Source organism: Marmota marmota, unplaced genomic scaffold (genome assembly GCF_001458135.2).
Source record: "Marmota marmota marmota unplaced genomic scaffold, marMar, whole genome shotgun sequence".
Classification (NCBI taxonomy): domain Eukaryota; kingdom Metazoa; phylum Chordata; class Mammalia; order Rodentia; family Sciuridae; genus Marmota; species Marmota marmota.
In genome coordinates, this window is record NW_025999927.1 from 4,286,826 (window position 1) to 4,311,078 (window position 24,253).

Genomic DNA, 24,253 nt, shown 5'->3' on the forward strand with positions numbered 1-24,253 from the left:
GAGTATTTGGAGTGAAGGGAGACCTGAAATGCCTTTAATGTGAGTCCTCAACACCCCCCACCAATTGCTGCACTTAGAACAGGAAACCCTGGACTCTACCTATCTTCCCTTCTCGGTCTCTGTGAGTTCCCAGAGGTGTCAGACCAAAGCAAGAGGCCCTGTCTTCCACCTGTATCTCGGCCAGCCTTATAGCCCTCCCAGATGTGCCTTGGTAGGCCCTGAAGTCGCTCAGGACCTGAGCAGCAGCAGGATGCCACACCTGTGCTTCCCAGACCTGGCCGGACCAGAATAACTGTCATCAGCCCTGTATGGCAGTGAGAGACCTGGGCTTGTCCTGTACAGAGGAGAAGCCTGGGGCTGGGAAAGCTCACCTGGGGCCATAGCATTGGGTTGGTCCAAGGCTGCAGGCCTGACTGAGGTCAAGCACCAGGTTGGCCAAAGTCACACCCAAGCCTATCTGAGGGTACAGCACTAGAATGGTCAAGGTCACATCTCCAGGCCTGCCTGAGGTCACAGCACCAGGATGGTGAAGGTCACACCTCCAGGGTTATCTGAGGTCACAGCACTAGGATGGTCAAGGTCACATCTCCAGGCCTGCCAGAGGTCACAGCAGGAGGATGGTCAAGGTCACATCCAGGCCTGTCTGAGGTCAAGCACCAAGCTGGTCAAGGCCAGCCCTGGCTCCCGGTGGAGTGCTGGTGTGGACCCAGACCTCCACACCTCACCCAGCACTCCTCCCTTTAGCTATTCTGTTTGCTTTTCTCTGCTGCCTTTCCCAGTGGTCTCCTCCATCTTCCTCCAAGTCTTTTTCTTTTTCCTCCCTCTTATACTAATTCTTCTGTAAGAAATTAGACTAACCTAGTGTCTTTACAGGAAGCGGTTGGGGCAATTAAGCCCCTGCACCCCAAGTTCTGCGTAGCTGCGCACCTGAGAGCCCATTGTGTCAACACCTGCTAGAATCCCTTGCTGCTGGTGTGTGGCATTTTAAAGTACTGGCATGCAGGACCCCTTCAGTGAAGATGACATATTTGAGGAGAGACTGTGATAAGAGAAGCAGAGAAGGGACTTGAAGCTGCTTAATGATGGTTTCTCTTGCCCCTGCCCCAGCCAGGATCAAGATAGTGAGAAACATAGAATAAAAAAACTAGGAAATGAGATCTGGGCTGTCTGGCTGGAAGGACCCACCAAAGCATATTCTCTTTCCTCTCCTGGCCTTGGCCTACCTAGTCCCTCTGTCTAGGATGCTCTTCCTATCAGTTTCTTCTCCTGGTCAGCTGGCCCTTGAGGACTCTGGCGTCAGCTCCACTGCCCTGTCCCCAGGACATGTACAGGCCACCTAGTCCCTCTGTCTAGAACACTCTATCTCTCAGCTCCTCCTGGTCAGCTGGCTCTTGAGGACTCAGGCATCAGCTCCACTGCCCTGTGGAGCTTTCTCTTCCACTGTCAGACACTTGGTGCCCTGTGCTAGTCCCTGATTACCTGGGCAGCAGGAGTTCTACAAACTCAGGGTGGAATTACAACACAATTTGTCTTGTATTGTCTTTATGTCATTTTAATTTCAAATTTGAGTCTGTGTTGCATTAGACCAGCAGGAAATCCCATTTCAGTTAGAATTGGTGCTTTGCCTCCCCTTAGGGTCATGAGGGACCTGAGGCTAATGTGGTGCTTGGACTCTAGGAGGGACCTTGGCTTTACATTGCTCCAGGTAGGCATTTATCCATGCTGTCCACACTGAGAGGTCCTGTGAGGTCAGAGGACGTCTGTGTCTTCTGGACACCACGCACAGTCATCCACATTGTTGGGTGGATCCTGAGCTAAGGTCTAATCTGCTCCATGCTTTCTCCATTGTGGTCTTACTGCTATCTGCTCTGCTGGAACCAGGGAATGGCCCCCTGTCAAAGGAGGACGCTGGCCAAAGCTCTCTCCATTTGTCCCCACTTCTCTCCAATGACTGACAGTTGGTGTCATAAAACAAATAGAGATGTTGCCTCCACAAGCATCTCCTTTAGACATTGTCAACACTTGAAGCAAAGAAAATAGAAAGTCCAGACCTTCTCTCAGCAGGGAAACATCCAGGGAGAACAAACAGATGATTGTCTCAAGAAATGGTCCCATTGAACAGTGGAGTGGAGGAAAGGAATGAGAGAGAAGAAGAAGGGATGGAGAAGGGAAGGAACACCAGAATGATATTAACAAAGCTATATCATGTGCATGTATGAATGTATCACAATGAATTCCACTTTTATTTATAAAACTGTAATGCAGCAAATCAATAAAAAGCAAATGAACAAAACAAAATTGTCCTGGGGCTCACCTGGATCCTCAGAGGTATTCCCGGACCTAGAGCCTAATGTACAGTATGTACTTAATGAGAATTTGGATAAAAAGTGAATGTTTTGGCTGTTGAAATTTGGTGGTAGATAGATACAGGTTGTATACTGCACAAATCTAGAAGACCTTGCATAAGCAGATTTGATTCTTGTTAGGGTTTTCTGGCAGGTGTCTTGTAAAGCATCTTAGAAAAGGGGAGCTATTTCTTATGTGTACAAATTCATATGATCTGGCAGTAGTCTGATTGAGGCCCGTACCTTTTTCTATATTTCCACATTTGATTTTTTTTCTGTACTTCCTCATTAGATTTCTTAAACGCAAAAAAAAAAGCATTGACAAAGCATAAGAAGAAAAATATTGAGAAATCAAGATCAATTTTTGATAAAAATATTATGAGGTATATTTTCTTTATTAAAGTTCCCATGAGGGCAACTCAAAACAGAGCAGGGAGGAAGAGCATAAGAAGAAGATTAACATTAAATAGGGACGAGAGGTGCATGGGAATGGGAGAGAGAAGGGGAATTGCACGGAAGATGATAGGAGACCCTCATTGTTATGCAAAATTACATATAAGATGGTGTGAGGGGGAAGAAAAAAGAGAGAGGGAGAAACACAGTAGATTGGGTAGAAAGAGGGGAGGGAAGGAGGGGGGGATAGGAAGGGCAGCACAATACAATAGACACTAGTATGGCCCTGTGTATAAACGTGGCTGTATAACCAATGTGATCCTGCAATCTGTACACGTGGAAAAATAAGATTAAGATTACGTACCCTATTTGAATCAAATGTATGATATGTCAAGATCATTGTAATGTTTTGAGCAACTAATAAAAAAATTTTAAAAAAAATAAAGTTCCCATGAACTGCATCAAAAAGCTTCATGCATGTACATGTTAGCTGTTCATTGCTGTGACAAAATACCTGAGAAACTCAACTGAAACGAGGAAAGATTTATTTTGGCTCATAATTTCAGAAGATTCAACCCATGGTCACTTGGTTCCATTGCTTTGAGCCTGGGAGGGGGTGTGGGAGAGCAGAGCTGTTCATCTCACAGTGGCCAGGAGTCAGAAGGAGATGGGAAGGGGCCGGGGACAAGATACACCCTTTAATAACATGTCCTCGGCAACATATTTCCTCCAGCTAGGACCCAACTCCCAATACCTCCCAAGGCTCAGCTGGGGATTAGCCTTGGGGGATATTTAAGATTCAAATCGTAACAGCATATAATTTTATTTTTTCTGGTACAGGGATTAAACCTGCAGTCTTATTCATGCTAGGTTACGTGTTCTAAAGAAGGCTAGTATCTCAAAATGATATAAAAAAAATTTAAAAATTATCAAGAATAGAAAGAAGCTGAATCCAGAGTTAAATCTTTCCTGCCCAAAGTTGTGTCCAATCCAATATGTAAAATGTCGTCAACATCACATCTGCATAATTTGATTATTTGGAGATATTTTTAGGTGTCTTGTTCCAAAATAGCATAGGTTTTTGTGTTTGTGTTTTGCAAGGTTTCTTTTTCTTGTTCTCAGCACAATCTGATTCCGCCCCTCACTTGGCCTGCAGGGGATGGAAAGGGAATAGTTCTCCAGCCCCTGCTGCCCGTCATAGCTCACACTGGTAGGAGGATAACCCCGAGGTACCACAAGTGCTTCTCCATGAGGGAAAATGCTTTCCTTTTATTTTCTCTGCAGATCACATGGCAAAGGAGCCAGTGGAAGACACGGACCCCAGCACTTTATCTTTTCACGTGGTAGGTCACACATTTTACCTTCATAGCCACACCCCTTGTTTTGCATTTCTCTCCCATTTTCATTAGAGTATTTGTATGAGGTCTAGAAACCCAACAGCAAGATTCTCCCAAGAGAAATTTCTTTATTTATATGGCATAATGAACTTTGGATTTCTCCAGGCTAAAATGGTGTTGTTTTGTGCATACCAGAAGTGACCTTCTTAAGATTTTATGAGGTTTTTGTCTACTTTAATACTAGTTGTGTGTGTGTGTGTGTGTGTGTGTGTCTGTGTGTTGCTAGAGAGTAAACCCAGGGCCTCGCAAATGCCAGGCAAGTGTTCTACCACTGGTATACCCTCAGCCCATATTGGTCTTACTTTCTACTAACCCATCTTCAAAACTCAAAATATTTAATGTAATATTGAAGAAAAAAAAAATAGGACTCTTTTGCAGCAGCTGAGCAGAGATCGGCAAGTACTATTTGATTTGCCTCTGGTGTTACCTCTAATTCCAGAGCTGGCTCCTGGCCTGCCTTCCCTGCACTCTCTACTGCTTTGGGTTGCCAGAGATTCTCCATGTGTTTTTTCTCACCCTCCAAATATCCTATGAGATGCTGGGGCAGGTATTTGTCCCCATTCCACAGGTGAGAAGTAGCAGTTAGCTGATGTGTACAGCAGGGGCCCTGCTGTCCTGTGCCTCTTGTTTGGAACCCAGTCATGGCCCTGGACACCAGCACAGTTGTCCCTGTGGGTTCAGTGTATGACACGTTCCTTCTCTTCCATGCTTCTGAAGACAGGGCCACTGAGACCTGGAAAGTGCCAATGACCTAAGATATACTTAGTGTCATCAGATTAAGTGGCTTCCCTTCCTGGGTGTGCCAGGGACCTGCAGTTTGGTAAGCATGGGTGGCGAGGGGATCAAGCTTTGACACACAGTGGAAAGTAATAAGGAAAACTTCTCTCAGCCTCATACAAGTGCAATGCAGAACAACCTGGGTTGTGACTGGGATCCTCTCAGATGTGGCCTGTCACCCTGTAAAGTATCCCTTGGTCCACAGGGAGTGTCAAGGCCTCCTATTCACATCCTGGTGACATGTCGCCCTTCCTCGGAGCCCCTCTCCCCACCACTAATGTGGGCCCTCTGGTCACCTCTCCACCCTGGGGGTGAGTGAGCTCTCCACAGCATCTCTGTTACTAGTCTCCAAGGGCTGTGGGAACAACCCTCCTTGTACTGGACAGCTTGGAATGACAGCATGTGTTCTGTCACAAGCCTGGAGGTTGAAGTCCAAGGTCAAGTGTGGGCAGTGCCAGAGGTCGCAGGCCACCTGGGCCTCCTGGGCTTGTGGACGTCTCCCCTGCATCTCACACTGTGAGCACGTGGCCTCTTCTCCTGTGTTTGCCGCAGTCTCTTCTCTCTTTCTTCTTTTTCTCAGTGCTGGGGATGAAACCCAAGGTCTTGCACATGCTAGGCAAGCTCTCCACACTGACCACTCCCCAGCCTTATGAGGACATCTGTCCTACTGGGTTAAGGGTCCCCCCTGCTTTAGTATGAACTCATCTTAATGAATTACATCATAACAACTGTTTCCAAATAAGACTACACTCTGAGATATGAGGGGCTGGAACTTCAACATGTCCTTTTATGGGAGACACAATCCAACCTGTGACATCCCTGCTGCGTGCGGGACACCATGCATCCTCCCTGGCCTGGCAGGTGAGTCCTCGGTGGCTTCATCTGAGCATCCCCAGCTCACCTGCTGAGCCAGGTGTGTGCAGCTGTCTGCTGGGGCTTGGCCACAGCACATCCTCACACCTTCCTGGGACACCGATCATGCCATTCCCTCTGGCAAGGAAATCCCTTGCCTCCTCCCAACTGACTCCTGTGCGTCCTGACTTCTTGGGATCTTTTAGTGCTCCGTCCTTTGTCACCTCACCCTTATGTTTTCTCTAGTCACTTGGTTGTCTGACTTCACAAACACTGTGTTGTTCACCTTCCACGTGCAGAGCCGGGCACAGGACTGATGGCACCTGACATTCGATGAAGTAGCTTCCTGAGAACCTGTATCTAAATCCCTGGACTTTGCGGTCATGGTCCTCTTGGAAGCAGTCCCCCTTGTTTATGTTCAGCCCCACCTTCCTCTGTCCATCTGCAGTAGACAGCTCTGCTCAGGCTGATGGTCCCCTTGCTCCTGCTTCATCTGCTGTTCGCAGTGACCTTGCTCCTTCCTTTGGGTTCACCCATATGCTGGGCCTGGGCTTGCCTCATTCAAGCATCGCTTCCTCTAGAGACCCGCACTCCTGCACCTGTGTGTTCATCCACACGGTCTTTCTGAGTCCACGTCTGGGGGTGCAGCGCGATCATAGTCCCTTCTGTGGAAAAACTCACTGTCTCTCTGAGGAAACGAGGAGTGCTTTCCAACCAGACTGCTGAGTGCAGAGCACAGGGTGTTCCATGCTCTGGAAGGGGGAGGAGAGGAGCCGATTTCCTGGGGGCAGAGTGGTCTTCCCAGTTACCTGCAGTGGATTCTGACCTACTTAGTTGTGTTGGGAGACAGTTGGATGCTTCTGCAGGTCCCGAAACTTAACAGCCCAGTTCAGAGGACCTCCATGGACAGGCACTGAAACAGGCCACTTGTACTAATGTTCCCCTTGTCAAAGGGCCTGGTGGGACCTGCTGGATATGTGGAAACAGTGACTGTTCAGGGTGGAGGACAGGGGACAATGGAGTGTGAGCCAAGCAGGGCTTGGGGCAGGACAGGGACTCCTCTCACGGAAGTCTTCAGAGAATGGCTGCGTTGTTTAATCTGAAACAAGTTTCTGGAACATTAGATGCCAACAGATAGGTACGAGGGAATTAAACAGTGTGATCATAAGAGCATTTGCGATTTGAACTTCCTGTAGTGGGGCTGCCCTGCACTAGTCTGCTGAGGCTGGGCAGCTGTGCTGGTCAGGGGCTGAGCTTTAGTGCCATCTCGTGTAGGTGATGGCAGGTCACCTTGGGATCTGTCCTAGGATTCAAACCCAGAGTGGAACACTGCCCAGAACACATGCTTGTTGGCCCTAAAGACTGCCACAGAAATGGGGAGAAGAAATGGGTCTGCCCATCATGCCCGGAAATAAAAGCTTTAAACTGCAGGAAGGAGGTAGGGAGATTAGCACTGTAGAAAAGAGGAAGTGTGGTTTAGTGGTCAAAGCCGAGGAAATTAGAGAGAGCCTTTTTCTATTTCACGTTTCAACACTAGCTTCTTGTCAACCTTGATTTTCTTTCTACAAATTGAGAAGAAAAACAATCAATGGATCTGGACTAATAGATCTAAGACTAACCATTTCCAAAGTTTTAAATTGAAACCATGTTTTAAATTGAAAAACAAAGCTTTCTTTTCACTTTGATCTTATAACCGACATTTAAAAATAACTCTCCTCTTTTGTTGGTTTCTGCAGTCAGACAAATATCCCATTCAAGACACGGGACTCCCTAAAGGTATGTATGATTAATGTAACTCCTTGAATTTGTGACGCTTTAGTATCTCGAACAAAGCACTAGTCTAAGTCATTCTTCACTATTTAAAGTTGTCAAACAGAAACAATGACAATTTAGCTCACCTGTTACATGACTAAAAAAGTTCACAAAGGAGTGGACATCATTACCCTAGGTATATGTATGATTGCACAAATGGTGTGACCCTAGTTCATAACCAGAGAAGTGAAAAATTGTGCTCCATTTGTGTACAAGGAATTGAAGAGCATTCTGCTGTCATGTATGACTGATCAGAACAAGTTAATTAATTAACTAATTAATTAAAAATAATTAAAAATATATATGTCAGCCTGAAAAAGTTCACAAATGAATTTTCATTAAAATGTGTAAATTATTTTATACCAGATTTTATAAAATAAATTCCAATGGGGTTTTTACTAAGCATAAAATGAACATAGCCAGATCTCTATCCTGAGTGACAGAAATCTAATACAAGTTGGTTTTAGAAGTAGGGGAGGGGCCTACTGGCTCAGGGGCCCCTGCGTCCTGCTGGGTCCAAATGCTTAAGGAGGCTCCTGGACTCAGTCTCTCTGCCTCAGGGCTCTGCCTACTATGAGGCAGGAGATCCCCACCTGGAGGGAAGTGTCCCCTGCGCTGCCAGCTTCAGGCTGTGCTCTTCCAGAGGACAGAGGGGGAGGCAGGAGCCTCCCCAGAACCCATAGCACCACTATAGGGATGACTGTAAGGGGTCAAGTTGGGTCTTGTGTCCATCCCGAGTCATTTACTACCATCAGGAGGATGGGGGAGGTTGGTCAAGTCTGGTTCTTACAGTCAGATGGGAATGGGCATGAGGTAGATCCCACCCAAACCACAGGAAAGAGTGTTCTGTGGCCAGCAAGGGAGAGGGGAGGCTGACCAGGCACAAAATCTTTTATAACCCGTAGTCTCAGGTTTAGGTACCGTTAGGCCATTGGGGGGCGAGACCCTAGTTTTTCATTCTTTTTAATTTGGAGATGAGAAACTATGCACTCAGTATTTTCACACTGAATGAAGAAAAAGAGAAGATCTACAGTATGGCTTTCCACGTCACATGTTATAGAGCCTAAGTTGCTGGTTGTCACATGGGAGCACTTACCTTGTACTCTGCTGACCACCCAGAGATGATGTGGGGTAAGGACCATTAGTTGTGTCCAGCTTCAGGAACAACAGGGGCACCTGGCTTCTGATCCCCATGGAGGTGGGCCTGCCCAGCCCCTGCTCTCATGGGCTTCCCTGGCAGTTCTTGTGGTTATGGGGACCACAGGGAGCTTCCCACCTGGGTCAGTCTGTGGTAAGTCCAGGTTTGGCCAAGGTTCTCCTTCCCCTACCCCCAGGTTTTTCTTGCTGGCCCTTGAAGTGACACCATTAGAGTGTCATTATTCTCTTGTACATGCCTCTGGAGTGGCAGTGGTGTACAGAAAAAACTGTTGGGACCCAGGCTGTGCTGGGGAGGCACATTCCCTTCCCCTTTGCCCTCTCCATGAATGACCTCAGAATCTCTGGGTCCCACATGTGGGACTCTATCTCAGCAGAAGTGGAAAGTGCTTGGTTTGCAGACTTTAGTTGCAGTCAGTCTGGAGTCATCAGGGGAGCTTGTCTGAAATGCAGATCCTGGGCCCTGCTGTCCTGGGATCATGGCTTTTTGGGTTTGGGATTGGACCCAGGACTGCCCTTGAGCTCACAGCTGTGGGATGGGGACAGAGCCTTTTGAGAGCCTGCCAGAGAAGAGAGGACTTGCTGGGGCTGCTCAGAGTGCCCAATGACTTCGGGTCTCAGGGTCTCCAGTTCCTCACCTGTGGAGCCGAAAGAACAAGGTGAGCACCCGCCTCCAAGGGTGCTGATGAGAATTCAGTGATGGGAGTGCAGAAGGGTGCCTGGCACATGTGACCCAGGGGTGGTGGAAAAGATGGCCAAAGAATGGTGGGAACTGAGGTCAGAGGACTCTCAAAGGCTCCCTCCAAGCAGAGTGGCCAGGGTGGGACTGTCTTGGTGTAGTGTCACACTGCATCCGACTCAAGATCTTCCTTTATCAGCCTTTGATTGCGATTTCCTGTTTTGAAAGGAAAAGGCTGTTGTTTAGCAACCCGATCCCATGCTTGTAGTACTGCTGGGTTTCTCCTAGAATTTGAATTTCACAGAACCTCAACTGAAAGCCATTGTGAGTGCCCGAAATGTGACTTTGATAACCATATCATAGACCTTTCCTTTGTCCTCATTCACAATGAAAAATATTAAATGAATAATTGCTCATTTCCAGATAAATATATCATTGTGTAGGTAAATGAACCATTGTTAGAAGTTGAAATCATATACTCCAACATTGGTATTTAGTAATATAACAATTTTATGTCTGTTCATATTTTTCTTTAATTTCACAAACGGGGACAGTATCATCATTAGACATTTCTGGTATTTAAAGTTGTTTTTGGAGAAAGAAAATCCATACGGATTAGTAAAGAGACTAATTTATAGACCTGCAAGATAAATGTAATCAAATTAAGTACCCACTAGGATTCCAACATTCGAGTGATTTGAGGGGACACTTGATTTAATAGAGGAGTTATGTATCATTAGCTTTAATAATTTCCATGTGGTTTAAAAGTCCTCAAAGTTCATTTTCCTAAGCTGGTTGAGCATGTTTCACAGTCTTTATTATCCTACTCTCATATCCCTGCTCTATTCACAAACAGCATGAAGGGGTTCTGGAACACAGGCCAAAGTAGAGCCATTTACCCATAAGTCAACCAGGGAACCTAGTGTAATTTGAACCATCTGCATCTGAGTTATTACTAAGCCTGTCTCATCTCTCTAGGGTAAAATGCAGACCTTCCTTTTCATCCCAGGTCTTGGGGGGTTCTGGTGTTTATTCTGCAGAGCCTCTTTTCTGGTGGCTTGGCTGGGTATGTGCAGGCACAGGACTCAGGACTCAAGTGAGACTGCCTTACTTTACTCCCACAGATCCTGCTTGTTCATAGAAACTGCTGGCTTGAGTGCTCTGGAGCAAGTGTGACCCACCTTCCAAAGAACTTTGATACCTCAGCCACTATTGACAGGGGAGAGAACTTGCATGTAGATAGGTGTTCCCAGAAATCAATCAAGATCTGGCCATTTCCTTTTCTGTGGTGGACCAGTTCTAACCTTCCCTGTATTTCTCAAAAAATCATATAGTGAGTTGAAAGGTGGGTGCTCAGAGACCACCTGCCAGATGCAGGCTGGCACTGACAGCGTTCCACACCCAGCTCTTGGTCATAGCAGTTTTCATCTGGGATGAGGGAGCACTTTAGATGAGAAGAGGTGGAAAACCCCCAAGATAAAGACAATGCAGCACCCCAGGCCAGAGTTCAAGACCAACAGCACTGGTGTCTGTCCCAGGCAGCCTTCGGTGTGTTGGCAAAGTTAATCATCAGAGAAGTCAATCAAATCTGACCAAATGTCTTCAAGGGTCTTCAGAGACGGGCCATCCTGTTCATTATGACATTTGGCCTGATGGCCTCTTCTTTGTCCCATGGTCAGGGAGGGATCCCATCCTAGGGTTCTGGTGATGACCAAACACATGACATTTGGCCCTGGACAGATGACACAGACAGTGGCTTGCAAGCCACACATACTCACAAATGGGGAGAAGGACTCTGCACCATGCATACCAGGTTGCTCTTGGGAACAGGGGACAGCCAGGGCTTTGTAAAATCCACAGAATGGGGTACTTCTGGTTCCCATGAGAGGACATGGTGGGTTGGTTTAATAATTCCATGAGCTGGCCAGGAACTGAAACCTGCTGCTCAGACGTGGGCAGAAGTGTGCCTCATCCCTGGATGAGGAGTGTGGGACCAACCTTAGGAAGAGTTGGGAAGAGAACATGCAGGCCGCCACTCAAGGCCTCACCGCTTTGTGAGACGACGTCAGGGCCCCACGTGACGCACGTGACGACATGGTAGCAGGTGATGTCAGGCCTGCCTTCTGGGTCTTACACCACAGTGGGTGCTTTCTTCAAGCGTTGAGTTTTTTTTCCCTCCCCTCCAGTTGAAGAGAGTGACACGGTTACTTTGAGCAGCCCACCAAATCCTGATGAGCAAGACCAGGTAAGAAAAATTTCAACTGTTTCTTATTACCCCCAGCTACATGGTAATCCACCCAGAAGGATTGCAAGAATGACCAAATAGTCTTAAACATAAAGAATGAATAATGGGGTGGGGTGGGGGCGGTTGTGGCTCAGTGGTAGAGCCCTTGCCTAGCACTTGTGATGTGAGGCGCTGGGTTTGATTTCAGCACCACATAAAAATAAATAAATAAAGATATTGTGTCCAACTACACCTAAATTTTTTTTTAAAGAATGAATAATGGGATTTCTACATAAGGAAGTAAGATGGAAAATGTTTTCTAAGTGTCCAGTTCAGCAGTATATCCAGGAACCTCTATTACTTGTAGTAACCATATAGCTTGCAAAGAACAGAAAATTGATGTTAGTGAGTTAGAAAGGGGAGTAGCTTTCCTTCATGTGGTTGGCCGGCTGTTGTTAGGTGTGAAATTTTTTTTTAAGACATCACAAAACTAGATAGCATAATGCAACATTTTTATAATGGTTTGTAAAATTTTACTTTTTTCAGATTTCAGAAGTCAAAAAACTTTTGTTTTTATTTTTATCCTTTGTTAAAAATTACTTCATCTGGGCATTATAATCATACACTACAGTGGGACTGTCTGTGCTATTTTCACACATGGGCGTGACATCATTTGGCAAATCCCACTCCTGGTACCTCCCTGTCCCTGCCCACCACCCTCCTGGAATCTGCTTGCTCTACCATACTGATCTCTCTTGTCAGACTTTCACATGATGTCTGTTTCCCTAAAGCAAGTGTTCATTGTGTTCCGATCATGAGAAATGATTTATTATTTTAAAGTTTAGATTGTGCAAAAAATAATAATAACCAAAAAAGTAGCCATAGCAGCAGAACCCAGGGAGGATTGCCTGTGATCCTGCTGTTGCCCTTTGGCTACACATCCTTCCAGAGGCTTCCTTCTTGCCCCACCCAGCCCACCTCTGTTCGCTTGCTGGGGCACACCGGCAAAGTTGCGCAATCCCTGAAATCTGCTAAGATCTGGTTGAAGCATTAAATGTCTCAGAAGCATGTCTTGCCCCAAGACAGGCTGGTTCATACCTGTTCCTTTCATAAACCAAGTTGATTTTTAACAAGTTTTGTTTGGTCTTGCTCTAAAAACATCAGTCTATAATAAATCTTCAGTAATGATATTCTTGGGCAAGCAGATCACCTCTGTGGTAAAGCGAAGTTAGTATTTGGTAGAATAAGTAATTTTAATTGCAAAGCACAGCCAATGGTGCTTTTAATGGGGGGAGCAGGGGCTCAGCCACAGACTGTGAATGTGGGACTCTTCCTCCCAGTTTTCACAGTCAGCACCTTCCTCGAAATGACAACCTAGTGACTTGCTGAATTTGTACTTTTCGATAAACCCAAAGTAAAAATTTTCCCTTCCAAGTAGCCTTCAATATCTTTAACAGTTTTTCTCCTTACCTTTTTTTGTGTGTGTGTGTGACACGACATAGGTTTCCTTGAAATTGAAAAGAATGATGTGTTTTTAGTTTATTTTTAGGGGTTTTCCAAAATCACTTCAGATTAGGTGTAGATCAGTGTTTTCCCTAACATTAGTGTTACAGTTCTGGCTATATCACTAAGGACTGTCCTCAAAGATGAAAATGTATGTATCAACTAAAAAAAGGAGGAAAGATCTATTTGAGACTTCTGAAGTTCTATTTTAAAAATCAAATGTCTTCTCTTCCTGTAAAAGTGGAAATACAAAGCTAGCTACTTCAGTTGGCTATTTCTTTTATAATCTATAAGATTTGTTCTAACTGCTAGAGACAGAAAGATTCTTTGAAACTAACTTGGCACTTAGAACAAAGAAAACTCACTAGGGAAGAAACATTTAAAGAGGAGAGAGAGAGAAAAAAAAACAAAAAAGGTAATCTACCCTCCATTTTCTGTAGTTGAGACATTAAAACAAGCTGGAAACGATTCTTGGTTTGAACACTAATATCCTCTCCCAGTAAGGCTTAATTTCAACCACCTTTCTCTGACTTCTGATGCACCTGATGTCTAAGACAAAGCTGTGGGAATGACCCTCCTCTTTCAGTCATTCACTCGATGCCCTGAGTACTGGAGCTGCCCTGCCCTGCAATTATTGATTATTGACTATGGAATCCGAGACCATCTGGACTCAGGTTTTCTGTTTTTGATGTGTGTGGTGCTGGGGAGGGGACTCCAGGCCTCCTGTATGCCAGGCAGGCTCTCTACCACCTAGCCATGTCCCAAGCTGTGGACTGAGTGCTCTTGGACATAATGCAGCAGGAGGGGGTGAAGGGAGGCAGGAGCCCTGGCAGAACTTACAGATTTGCTGGGGAGGACTGCAAAGAAGATGAGATCCCAGGAGGTGGGCTCGCTGTTCAAAGGATCCAGAGGACATTTCCTGTGACCTTCATCACCAGACAGTGACATTCTTAACTCTTCTACACACACAAGCACATGGCTAATGAGGAAGTGCAGAATTGGATCCAGTTTGTAGTCAGGAACCTGTGCCAAGGGAGGTCTGAAGTAACACTGAAAATGAGGAAAATAGTCAATATTTAAATTGGAGCTGAGAGGCCATGGAAGGACCAACACTTTCCTCCATGTTGTTTTCTTGGCTTTACAAAACTAAAGGTTTTATTTTTAAGTTTTAGAAACCACATTAATGATTGGCCCCTATAGTTATCCTAATGTGAGATGTTATAATAAGAAAAAATGAGGGTAGCATACACAGGAGCTCTTCCGACTGTCTTCTCAAACTTTCTGTAAATCTAAAACTATTCTAAAATAAAAAATTTATTTTAAAAAGAAAATGATAAATAAAATTCAGATTCTAGGAAAGTGGAAGAACTCACCCACGATTCTACCATTCAGTACAAATATTTGTCACTTGGATAAATTCCCACCTACATTTTTATGTGCAGTTATAAAGAAAACTGCAAATAATTGCATGTCGTTCTCTTCCCGGGTTTTGTTGTTTGATACTTTGTGGGCACTTCACTCAGCATACCATCCACCCTGTGGCTCCACGTGGCTCACTGTCCTGGTCAGTGGCAGCAACATAGGATCATGTGTGACTTGGAAATGGTGCTGGGGGCGATGAGCCAGGGCCAGAGTCCTCTGGTGGTGGGATGGTGTCAGTGAGGTTGTGAGGGGACTCTGTGACAGTGGGTGTGGCCAGGAGCTGCAGCTGTCCTTGAAGACCTTAGGAGTGGGCTGGAAGGATAGTGAAGGGCAGGACCCTGGAGCCTTGAGTGTCAGAGAGGGGTGAGTGGAAGGTGTTGGCCCCTTGGCCATATCTGGGACCCCAGGAAACAGGCAAGATGAGACAGGCTGGAAGAAAGTTGTTATTAACAGTGTAAACAGAGAATTCAGGGAGGTCAGGTCTGTGTGTGCTGGGGAGGAGGAGATGGCTCCATGGGAGCTTCAGAGGGTCCTGGGAATGTTCTCCTAGCAGAGGCGTGTTCAGGGCTGGGTATGGAGAAACTCTGAGGCTGGAGACCCCAACCACCATTGTGGTCATTCAAGGAGGGCCTGGATTCGAGCTTGGCAGGGGGAACCAGAAGGCAAATGTGCAATTTGAAACCCTTCTGTCAGGGAGCAAGGGCTGCTGTGACCGGGCCCTTCCCCTCGCGTGGGCCAGCTGAGGGGACTCAGTTCTGGAGGCCACTGTCTGAAATCAGGGAGGCAGTGTGGGGAGGATCTGCTCCTGGTACCAATGGCCCTTTCCCTAGGACACCAGTCATTTCAGGTTAGGGCCCCCTGCCCCATGACCTCATTGTGAGTCTTTTCCACTATATCTGTAAACAAAGCACCTTCTGAGGTACAAAGGCTCAGGGCACCTCTGCAGGGACTTCAGTCAATCCACAAGAAGGGAAAGTAAAACAAAATGAGGACCACACAGCAGCAACACATCCCAAAGGAAGATGAACAGGTCCACCAGCCGGCAGGACTGAGGGAGAGAGGTACTGCAGGTCGCCTGTGTCCCTGCCTGTGGCCAGGCCCGTGGTGGGGCTGTCAGTGGGAAGGTGGCTTGTCTGGCTGGTGGAAAAGCAAAGGCATAGTCAGAAGCAACAGAAGTTGAAGCTTCTGTGTCCCCCCACACCCTGGGGACCCATCATCTAGCCAGTGGATTGTTCTTTGTTTTTGTTTGTTTGTTTTCTTTTTAGAATTCAGTGCACTTATTTTTTTTAGAGCGGTTTTAGATTCACAGCAAAATGGAGTGGAAAGGACAGAGATTTCTCATTTGCCAACTGCCCCTACACACATAGCCTTCCCCTCTGTCCACATCCCCTTAATGCCCAGCCACGCTTGTTATGGTCAGTGAACCCGTGGAGACAGTCATTATCTCCAGAAGTCTGTAGTGTCCATTAGGGTCACATGGTATGTGCCTTCTGTGGCTTTGGCCTTTTGTGTCATGATTGTAGGATAGTTTCACTTGCCTGAAAAAATCACTCAGTTCTGCCTCTTTGTTCCTCCCCTAGCCCCTGGCAACCTAGGATCTTTTCTCTGGCTTCATAGTCTTGCCTTTTCCAGAATGTCCTGGAGGTGGCGTCACACACACATATGGCCTTTTCAAACTGGCTGCTTTCACTTAGAATGTGCCCCGAGGGTTCCTCCGGGCCTCTTCATGGCCTAGAGCACTGCTTTCCAGGGCTGAGTGACATCCATTGTCACTTAGCCACTCACCTGCTCAAGGTCATCCTAATTGCTTCAAATTTGGATTATGAAGAAAGCTGCCGTCCACATGCATGTGCAGTGTCTGTGTTAATTCCTCTGTGAACGCTGGCTCATGGGGTAAGAGGGAGCTGACTTTTGTAAGAAGCAGCTGGCTGTCTTCCCAAGAGGCTGTTCTGTTTTTGGTTCCTGCAGGGGATGAAAGAGCCCCTGTTGCTGCCCCTGTCCTCCAGCATCTGGAGTTCTGGGCCCTGGCCATTCCAGCAGCTGCCTGCTGGTGTCTGTTGTCATTTTGTTCACATTTCCTTGATGACACAGGACTGGAACATCTTTTCACACGCAGAGTTTCCACCTGTGTGTCTTCTTCCATGGGTGTCTGCTCAGGCCTTTCTCAATTTTGGTTGGTTTGTGTTCTTGTTGAGTTTTGAGGTTTCTTTGAATATTTATCAAATATATCTTTTACAGATATTTTTTCCCAGTCTGTGTCTTGCCTTCCTGTTCTTTTGACAGTGTCCTTTGCCAAGCCAAAAATTTTAATTTTATCAAAGTTGGTTTATCAGCTCTTTGCTTCGTGGGTGGTGCCTTTGCTGTTGAACCTCAGAAGTCACTGCTGAGGTCATCTAGATTTTCTCCTGTGTGTTATACCTTTAGGTCTGTCATCCAGATGGAGCTGGTTTTGTGAAGGGCGAGAGGTCTTGCGCTCGTGCGCTCGCGCTCTCTCTCTCTCTCTCTCTCTCTCTCTCTCTCTCCATGGATGTCCAGTTGTTTCAGCACCTGGTTTTTTTTTTCTTTGTTTTTTTTTAATACTAGCCTTGCCATGCTTCTTTGTCAAAGACCACTTGACATACTTGTGTGAGCTGACTTCTGGACTCTCCTTTCTGTTCCACTGACGTGTCTGTGTGTTCTTCCCCGCACTACTCTATCGGGGGCCACTGCAACTTTGTAGGTCTGAAAGTCGATGGCATGAGTCCCCACACTGCAGTCCTTCAGGTGGCTCTCTGGGTCTTTCAACTGTCCATATGAACTTTAGAATTATTTTCTCCATACCCAAAACATAACTTGCTGGGATTTTAGTTGGGATTGTGTTGATTCAGAGCATTGGCTGGGAGACCTGGCATCTGGACAGCACTGCCCTGCCATTACTGCCCCACTGTTTACACACCTCCTTGTCATGGAGGCCATGCCCGTCCTGTCCTGCTTGCACAGTGGGTACTCACTGTAGTGTCCGAATGACAGTATTCTCAGGTTGTGCTAGGTCCTGCTCACAGCACTGGGATCAAGGTGGTAAAAATTCCTGCCATCTGGACCTGACATTCTAGTGCATGAGGAGGCAACTCTCTGTCCACTGGCCCTGTGACCTATATAGCACCCCCAGGCCTCTCAGTTCCTTCATTTCCCCATCTGTAAAGCAGTGGGGCCACACCAGTAGTACCTACTCAAAGCGTTGTGGTGATGAAGTGAACTAATACTTTTCAAGCTCTTGAAATATCAAGTACATCATCAATGCCTGATGCAACGAATAGATGAGATTAACCAGGAGCAGATTTGCACCGCACGGAGCATTTCCAATGGTAACAGGTGCTGCGGAGAAGAATAGAGCAGAGACGGGCCTGGGGAGTGCTGTTTTTAATTGGGAATCTGAAACAAACAGCTGTGCTCAAGGGACTCTTAGAAAATCTTAAAGAAAGCAGAGGAAGCGGGAGGTGTGGCGAAATCACAGGCTGTGCCAACTCGGGTTCAGGAAGCTTGGTCTCTCCTGCTGTACCATGGTGGTGTGAGCAGAAGGTTTGCAGAGGATGCACAGAGACAGCTTCCTCCCTCCAGAAACCCAGGGTGGAGCTGAGCTGGCGAGGCCTGTGCATGGGGGACAGGCACAGCTCAAGGACTGGCTGCAGGGCTCCTTCAGACACAGGCACCCCAGGACTGGCACACTGTAGGTATTCCGGGACTCTCTCCTACAGGGGGTCCATACCATTTCTGAGCAGTGGAGAAGAGGCAATAGCCGGAGCACACAGCTGGCCAGCTGGCAGCCATTGAGAACAGAGGCCGGCGAGGTAGAGGGAAGGAAGTGGGCCAGGTGCAGAGGCTTTGAGCTTCCAGACAGCAAGAGCAGGCAACCCAGCCTTCCTTCTCCCTGTCCCTGCCCCCAGCTGTCCTTCTCATGGAGGGAGTAATTTTTAAAAGCCTCCTAGGTGATTCCACCCCAAATAAAATAATTGAACAGGAGGATAAATCTCTGTCCACGGGTTAAATTTCCCTGTTCCAGGGTCCACTTGGCCATGGAAACATCCCACCAACAGGCAGCCGCAGTCAGCTTCTCTCCCTCTTGCACACACAGTGGCCAAAGGGGTAGGCCTTTGGGTACCCACAGGTGATGGTCACCCAGTGGGGAGGGAGACCTGGTCTCCTCTGCTGGCAAGCACCCCTCAAGAGGCCCTTGGGTGGGGCTGAGAGCAGCTCTCTGTAGAATGTAGACACCCCACTATCCTCTGCTTGGGTCCGCAGAACTCTTCAGACACCAGGAAAACATCTTCTGGCATATTCTGCTGCAGCCTATGCCACTGGATTACGACAGATTTCCCTGATAAGGGACTTGGAGATGGCTTCAGGTTTTTATTTTTCTGTTAAAAATACTGCTTAGGTGAACACTGGAGTTTTGGTCCCTGCCGGTCAGCCCCTGGTAAGGCTGTCTGCTTCCTTAGGCCACACTGATGTCGGTATTTACAGAAGAGACCCAGGCCCAGACTGCCGGTTCCTTCTTCCATGAAGCAAGCCAAAGGGCCCTATGTCCATTTCTCATTAAAAAAAAAAAAAAAAAAGTCACCAAATAGGAAAACCACAAGCCCAGCAGTAAGCAATTAATTTCTTTGAAATTAAATGTCTTTTAAATAAAATTTAAAAAATCTTACAATTATATTCTAAAAAATAAATAAATATTTTAAAAATAAAGTTCCGCATTATGTTACCCAAAATAAGTGGAGGGCTAGGGACTATGGAAGCCCAAGCTTGCTTGTCTGTTGTTGGTATTACAATATGGTGGCCGACACAGAAGTTTTCAGTCCATCATTTGCCAGAAAACTGTCTTAATTGATAAATGATGCTTAAATAGCTGCTCAAGTAATGGGAACTAATTTCATATCTTTTTTTTTTTTCCACCAAAGTTTTGTATTTCCAAGGACACATATTTTGTATCTTAGGTAGGATTCCCCTGTGGCTTTGACCTCTCCCACTGCCATACCTTCCTTTGGGATTCCAGGATTCCCCCCTTCTTCCTAGCTCCCTGCACACCCTGACATAAAGAGGCACAGCCTTCTCTATTGAACCTTACCCTAAGCTGAGCGCCGGCCAGTGGTATATTGGAGGGTGGCTTAGCGTTGCTAACTGTACAGTTTAGGAAATGGGTCTGGGCCCACTTACCCAGTTTGACAAGTTGACATCTTTAGAGTTTGCCTTGGTTTGAATGGGTTCTTGGATTTGTGTTTTGGAACATTTGTCCTCAGTGTGGCAGTATTAAGAGGTAGGGAGATGGGTGCGATGGCACACTTGTAATCCCAGAGGCTTGAGAGGCTGAGGCAAGAGAATTGCAAATTCAAAGCCAGACTTGGCAATTTAGAGAGGCCCTAAGCAACTTAGCAAGACCTGTCTCAAAATAAAAAAAATAAAAATAGGTTGGGTATGTGGCTCAGTGGTTGGGCACCCCTGGGCTCAATCCCTGGTACCAAAAACAAATTTTTTAATAAATAAATTAAAGTTTTTAAAAAATGGTAAGGGGTCTATAAAAGGTGATCAGTTCATGGAGGCAGCGCCCACGTGAATAGATTAATATCATTCTCAGAGTGAGTTGATGATCGCAAGAGCAAGTTCTTATGAAGCAAGGCTGCCCCGTGTTTTTCCTCTCCTCCCGCCTACTCAGTCCCTTTCTGCCATGGTGTGGTGCACACAGCATGAGGCCCTCAACCAGCTGTGGCCCCTCCACCTTGAACTTCCCAGACTCCAGAACTGTAAGCCAAACTTTTTTTCTTTATGAATTTCCCAGTCCTTTATGAAATTCAATTATAACAACAGAAAACAGACTAAGGCAGCTAACGAGGACCCAAGAAGTCATTCTCTTGACTCCCTTACTTACAGAGGAGGGAACCTGAGGCAGTTGATGATGGGCAGAGTTGGAGTCTGTGGCTTTGTCCAGCACCACCCCCCCCACTCCCAGAGTTGTTAACAGTCAGTGTTACCAAGGTCACCTTGCCTAAATCTAAGGAGATAGTAGGCTTTTCCACTTTTTCACCAGATATTAATTCTGGTGATTAATATCAGACTGCAGAATAGCATGTGTGAATGGTTCTAGAGCAGAATCAATAAATGGAGAGGTCATCCTGCCTTTCTTTACAGTAGGCAGAATTCCGTCCAACAGCCTCATTGCCTCGGCAGAGCAGTGGCCCATCAGATTCTGCAAACTGGAAGCAATTATGTGCGTGATAATAACAGGGCATGGGCCCAGCCAGCCCTGTGTAGCTGGTGTCTGATGTGAGTCACCTGGCAGGCCTCTACATGCTCCTTTTGGTATTCAGCAATCCTGGCAAGCTCTAACAGAATCTGTTTAATTGATTGGTAAGTCCTTTAGCTTTTTTCTCTAAGGGAAAAATCAGATAGCTCTGGTTTGTTTGGTAATACTTACTTTACCTCTGATATGGAATGTATACAATGAAGAGCCGGTGCTAGCAGGTAACTATAAACTTGCCCTGGGATATGTACTTGGTATCTTTAACTCTGATGAGAGGGACTCACTTAACCATTCAGCTAGTCTGACAGTCCTAACAGATAGCCCTTTCTTAAGCCAGGCCATGAAAGGGCCCTTGACACGGTGCTGTCTGGGTACCTAGGAGGAGAGCAGGACTCTCAAGGGGTTGATTTCACAGGATGGAGATTACTGCTCTGTGCTTTGAACTTGGCCTTGAACCCTGTTCCCTCTGTTCTTTTTGGATCAGCCTTCCACATTAGCCTACAGAGCTAATCCTGCCTCTAAGAAGGGGATCTAGGGTGCTACATTAGGATAGACACGCTAACCACTAGATATGAGTAACACCAGTGAAGATGGCTCGGATCTTTAAAAGCCATGGAACTTCCACCTTTTGGGAATCTTGGATGGTTTTGCCCAAAGCAGGTGAACTTGACTGTGCCTCTGCTTGTTGGTGCTGCACTTCCTCAGAGTGTGCTGTCTTATCTTTCTAGACTAAGTTTATTTGTCCCAGGCCGTGAGCTTGCTGTGACCCTTCTCCTCTTCACGCACACACCATCCACAGCCATGATCTCTTAGATCATGCTGTCACTGGGAACAAGCCCTCTAGCCCAGACTCCAAGCTCCCATCTCTGACCCCAGCCTTGCCTCCTGTGTCTTCCAGTCCCCTCCCTCCCTCTGCAGGTATGTTTAGCCTTCACACATCCCGTGTTCAAGTGTCCGCTCTCCTGGCCTCACTCACAGCCTGTGGAGAGGCTCCTGCTTTCCCGGCCTCTCATCCCTGTTCCCAGCCCTCCTCTGACTTCAGTGGACCCGGCTTGATGCTCCGGTCAGCACTTGCTGGTTTCTTGCAAACTTGCCTTGCCCGGTCCTAGGCTTGGGTGGACCAGGACCCACCTGCTTCCTCTGTTGACTGGAGAAAATAATGGATGTAAGTTGCTATTCCCATCTGTCCTATGATGAGTCCCTACCACCATCCAGGGCCTAGAGGATATTTTTGTATAATGAAATTTCCCAGAATCGAAATTCTAGAAGAAAAATCACAGTATTCTTATTTGATCTGGCCTATTAATGCTAAAGGCTTTGACTTATTTCTGCTCGTGAACGCATCAAGATAAAATGTCAGAGGTAAGACATGGAGAAGCCCAGGGTGATGCTGCCTTCTCGGCACCTAGTTGCTTCCCAAGGACACACAGGGGCTTTCAGAGTTCCCAGTGAAGTCAGCGGCTCTCCAGCTGACCAGCTCCACTGCCTAGACGCGGGGGTTCTCCTCATTCTCCTTAAGGGCTGTGTTGACTAACGCCTTTGGAGTTCATGGTGGGTTAGAGTGTCCCTCAGACTTCAGTTGGCAGGTTTCAGGTGTGGCCACCCTCACACTTGTCGGGAGCTGAACTGGCACACTTTTTAGAAAATTATTTGGCAGCACCCACAGCTAATGGATCTAGCAGTCTCCCTTTGGGGATACCATTACAGAAATCAAAGGGAGGTCAAGACCGTTGCAACCCTCACAACAAGAGTGCATCTCTTCCGGGCCCACTGGCAGGAACTGGTTGAGTGGACACTGCAACGTTATTAAACATTAAGGAGAGAGACAGCTAGCTTTGAAAACTGTGTGTGATATATTGTTAAACAGATGAAGCCATTTGTAGACCAATATGGTTTAGGACTTAAAAATGTTTCTGCGGATGTTGACTATGGCCATATGTCACTAAGGTGACTCAGGGATCAGAAAGGATGTGTGTAGACTGTCACCAGTAACCTGTCAGGGCTAGGTGGAATTGCAGGATGGGATGAGAGATTGACAGAAAAGAGTTATTGCATCTCTTTTTGCTTTGTTTAAAAAAAAAAAAAAAGCTAGGCGCTGTAGTGCATCCTATAATTCCAGTAGCTAGGGAGGATGAGACTGGAGATTCGTGAGTTCAAAGCCAGCCTCAGCATTCAGTGAGGCATTAAGCAACTCAGTGAGACCCTGTCTCTAAATAAAATACAAAAAAGGGCTGGGGATGTGGCTCAGTAGTCGAGTGTGCCTGAGTGCAATCCCCAGTACCAAAAAAAAAAAAAAAGCATGATTTTGAGTAGTTTTTCAAATTAAAAATAAAGTCTCAGAATAAACCACTTAATAAATATTAAGGCTCAGAGCGCTTTTCATACAGTGACACATGGCACTAGGAGGCTCTCTTCAGCCAGAACGTGATAAGCACCACAGGAAAAGCGCAGAGCAGGGAGAGTGTTGACGCCGCCTTCCGTCACCCCTGCGCCTGGCATCACTTGCCTCCTGTCGCCAGGGATTGGGAAAGGAACAGACACCTGCGAAAGCTCTGCCTCTGCAGTACCGCACCCCGTGGTCTACCTCCATGTTTGTGTACAGACCAGAATCTCCTGCACAATCCTTTGTGACATTTCTGAACAGTGATTGAGTGTGCTTCACACACAAAGGGAAAGCCTGTTGATATTTCATCTTTGAACCATAGCAGACGTGTGAACTTACACCCGAGCGTGCCCTGCTGGGTGGCAGAGTCGCTGTGGTCCTTGACCCCCACTTCAACTCCTGCTGGAGGAAAGAGCTAAACGTGCCCAGTGACCTGTCAGGGCTCTCAGATGTGTGTTCTTCCCATTTAGTTCTTCATCCTCAGTGGAACGCCCCAACCCCAAGGTCTCCCCCGACTCCCTGCCCACCTTTGTGCCGTCTTTATTCTGTGTGTGCTCTTCAACACTTGGTTCCTGTGATATCAGTAATCATACCTGTCTTTGTTCCATTCCTTGATTTCAATCTTGAGGCAGCAGGCCTCAGTCTCTACATGCCAGGGCTGAGAATGTTTCTTACACAGAGTAGGTGCTCAGTAAATGTATCTCAAATTAACTACATTTCTGAAAGCCAGTTTCCTGAATATACTTTCAGATAATTGAATACATGTCCATTTTTCTATAGATATATTTCAACGAAAAGTAAAAATGGATATTGTTGTTGCAATTATAGCAATTGATTTGCAGAAAAATAACTGATATAAATTGGTTTTCTTAGGAGGTGGTTCACAGTGTAGTAGGAGTATTTTGAGGTGGAGGTTGGTAACTGTTCGGCAGAGTCACGCAGGTAATGGGTCTGCCTTGGGAGTTCTCACCACTAAAAGCTACTTGGCTTTCAATGGCCAGGTGACACGAGAAGGTTTTGCATAGTCTAAACCCTTGTTA

The 24,253-nt window shown here is 46.5% G+C and overlaps 1 protein-coding gene across 5 annotated transcripts in view; it reads left to right on the top strand.

The window, feature by feature from the left end:
- The window catches only part of Edaradd (EDAR associated death domain), a 53,760-nt gene that overhangs the window by 9,119 nt on the left and 20,388 nt on the right, over positions 1–24,253 (top strand). For 4 of the 5 annotated variants that reach the window (XM_015504344.2, XM_015504346.2, XM_048800398.1 and 1 more), the window contains 3 exons: positions 4,023–4,081; positions 7,501–7,540; positions 11,597–11,655. In XM_015504344.2, coding sequence (XP_015359830.1) covers positions 4,023–4,081; positions 7,501–7,540; positions 11,597–11,655 — 158 coding nt within the window. Of the gene's footprint in view, positions 1–4,022; positions 4,082–7,490; positions 7,541–11,596; positions 11,656–24,253 lie in introns of those variants that run through there. The other variant, XM_048800399.1, reaches the window with a different exon arrangement.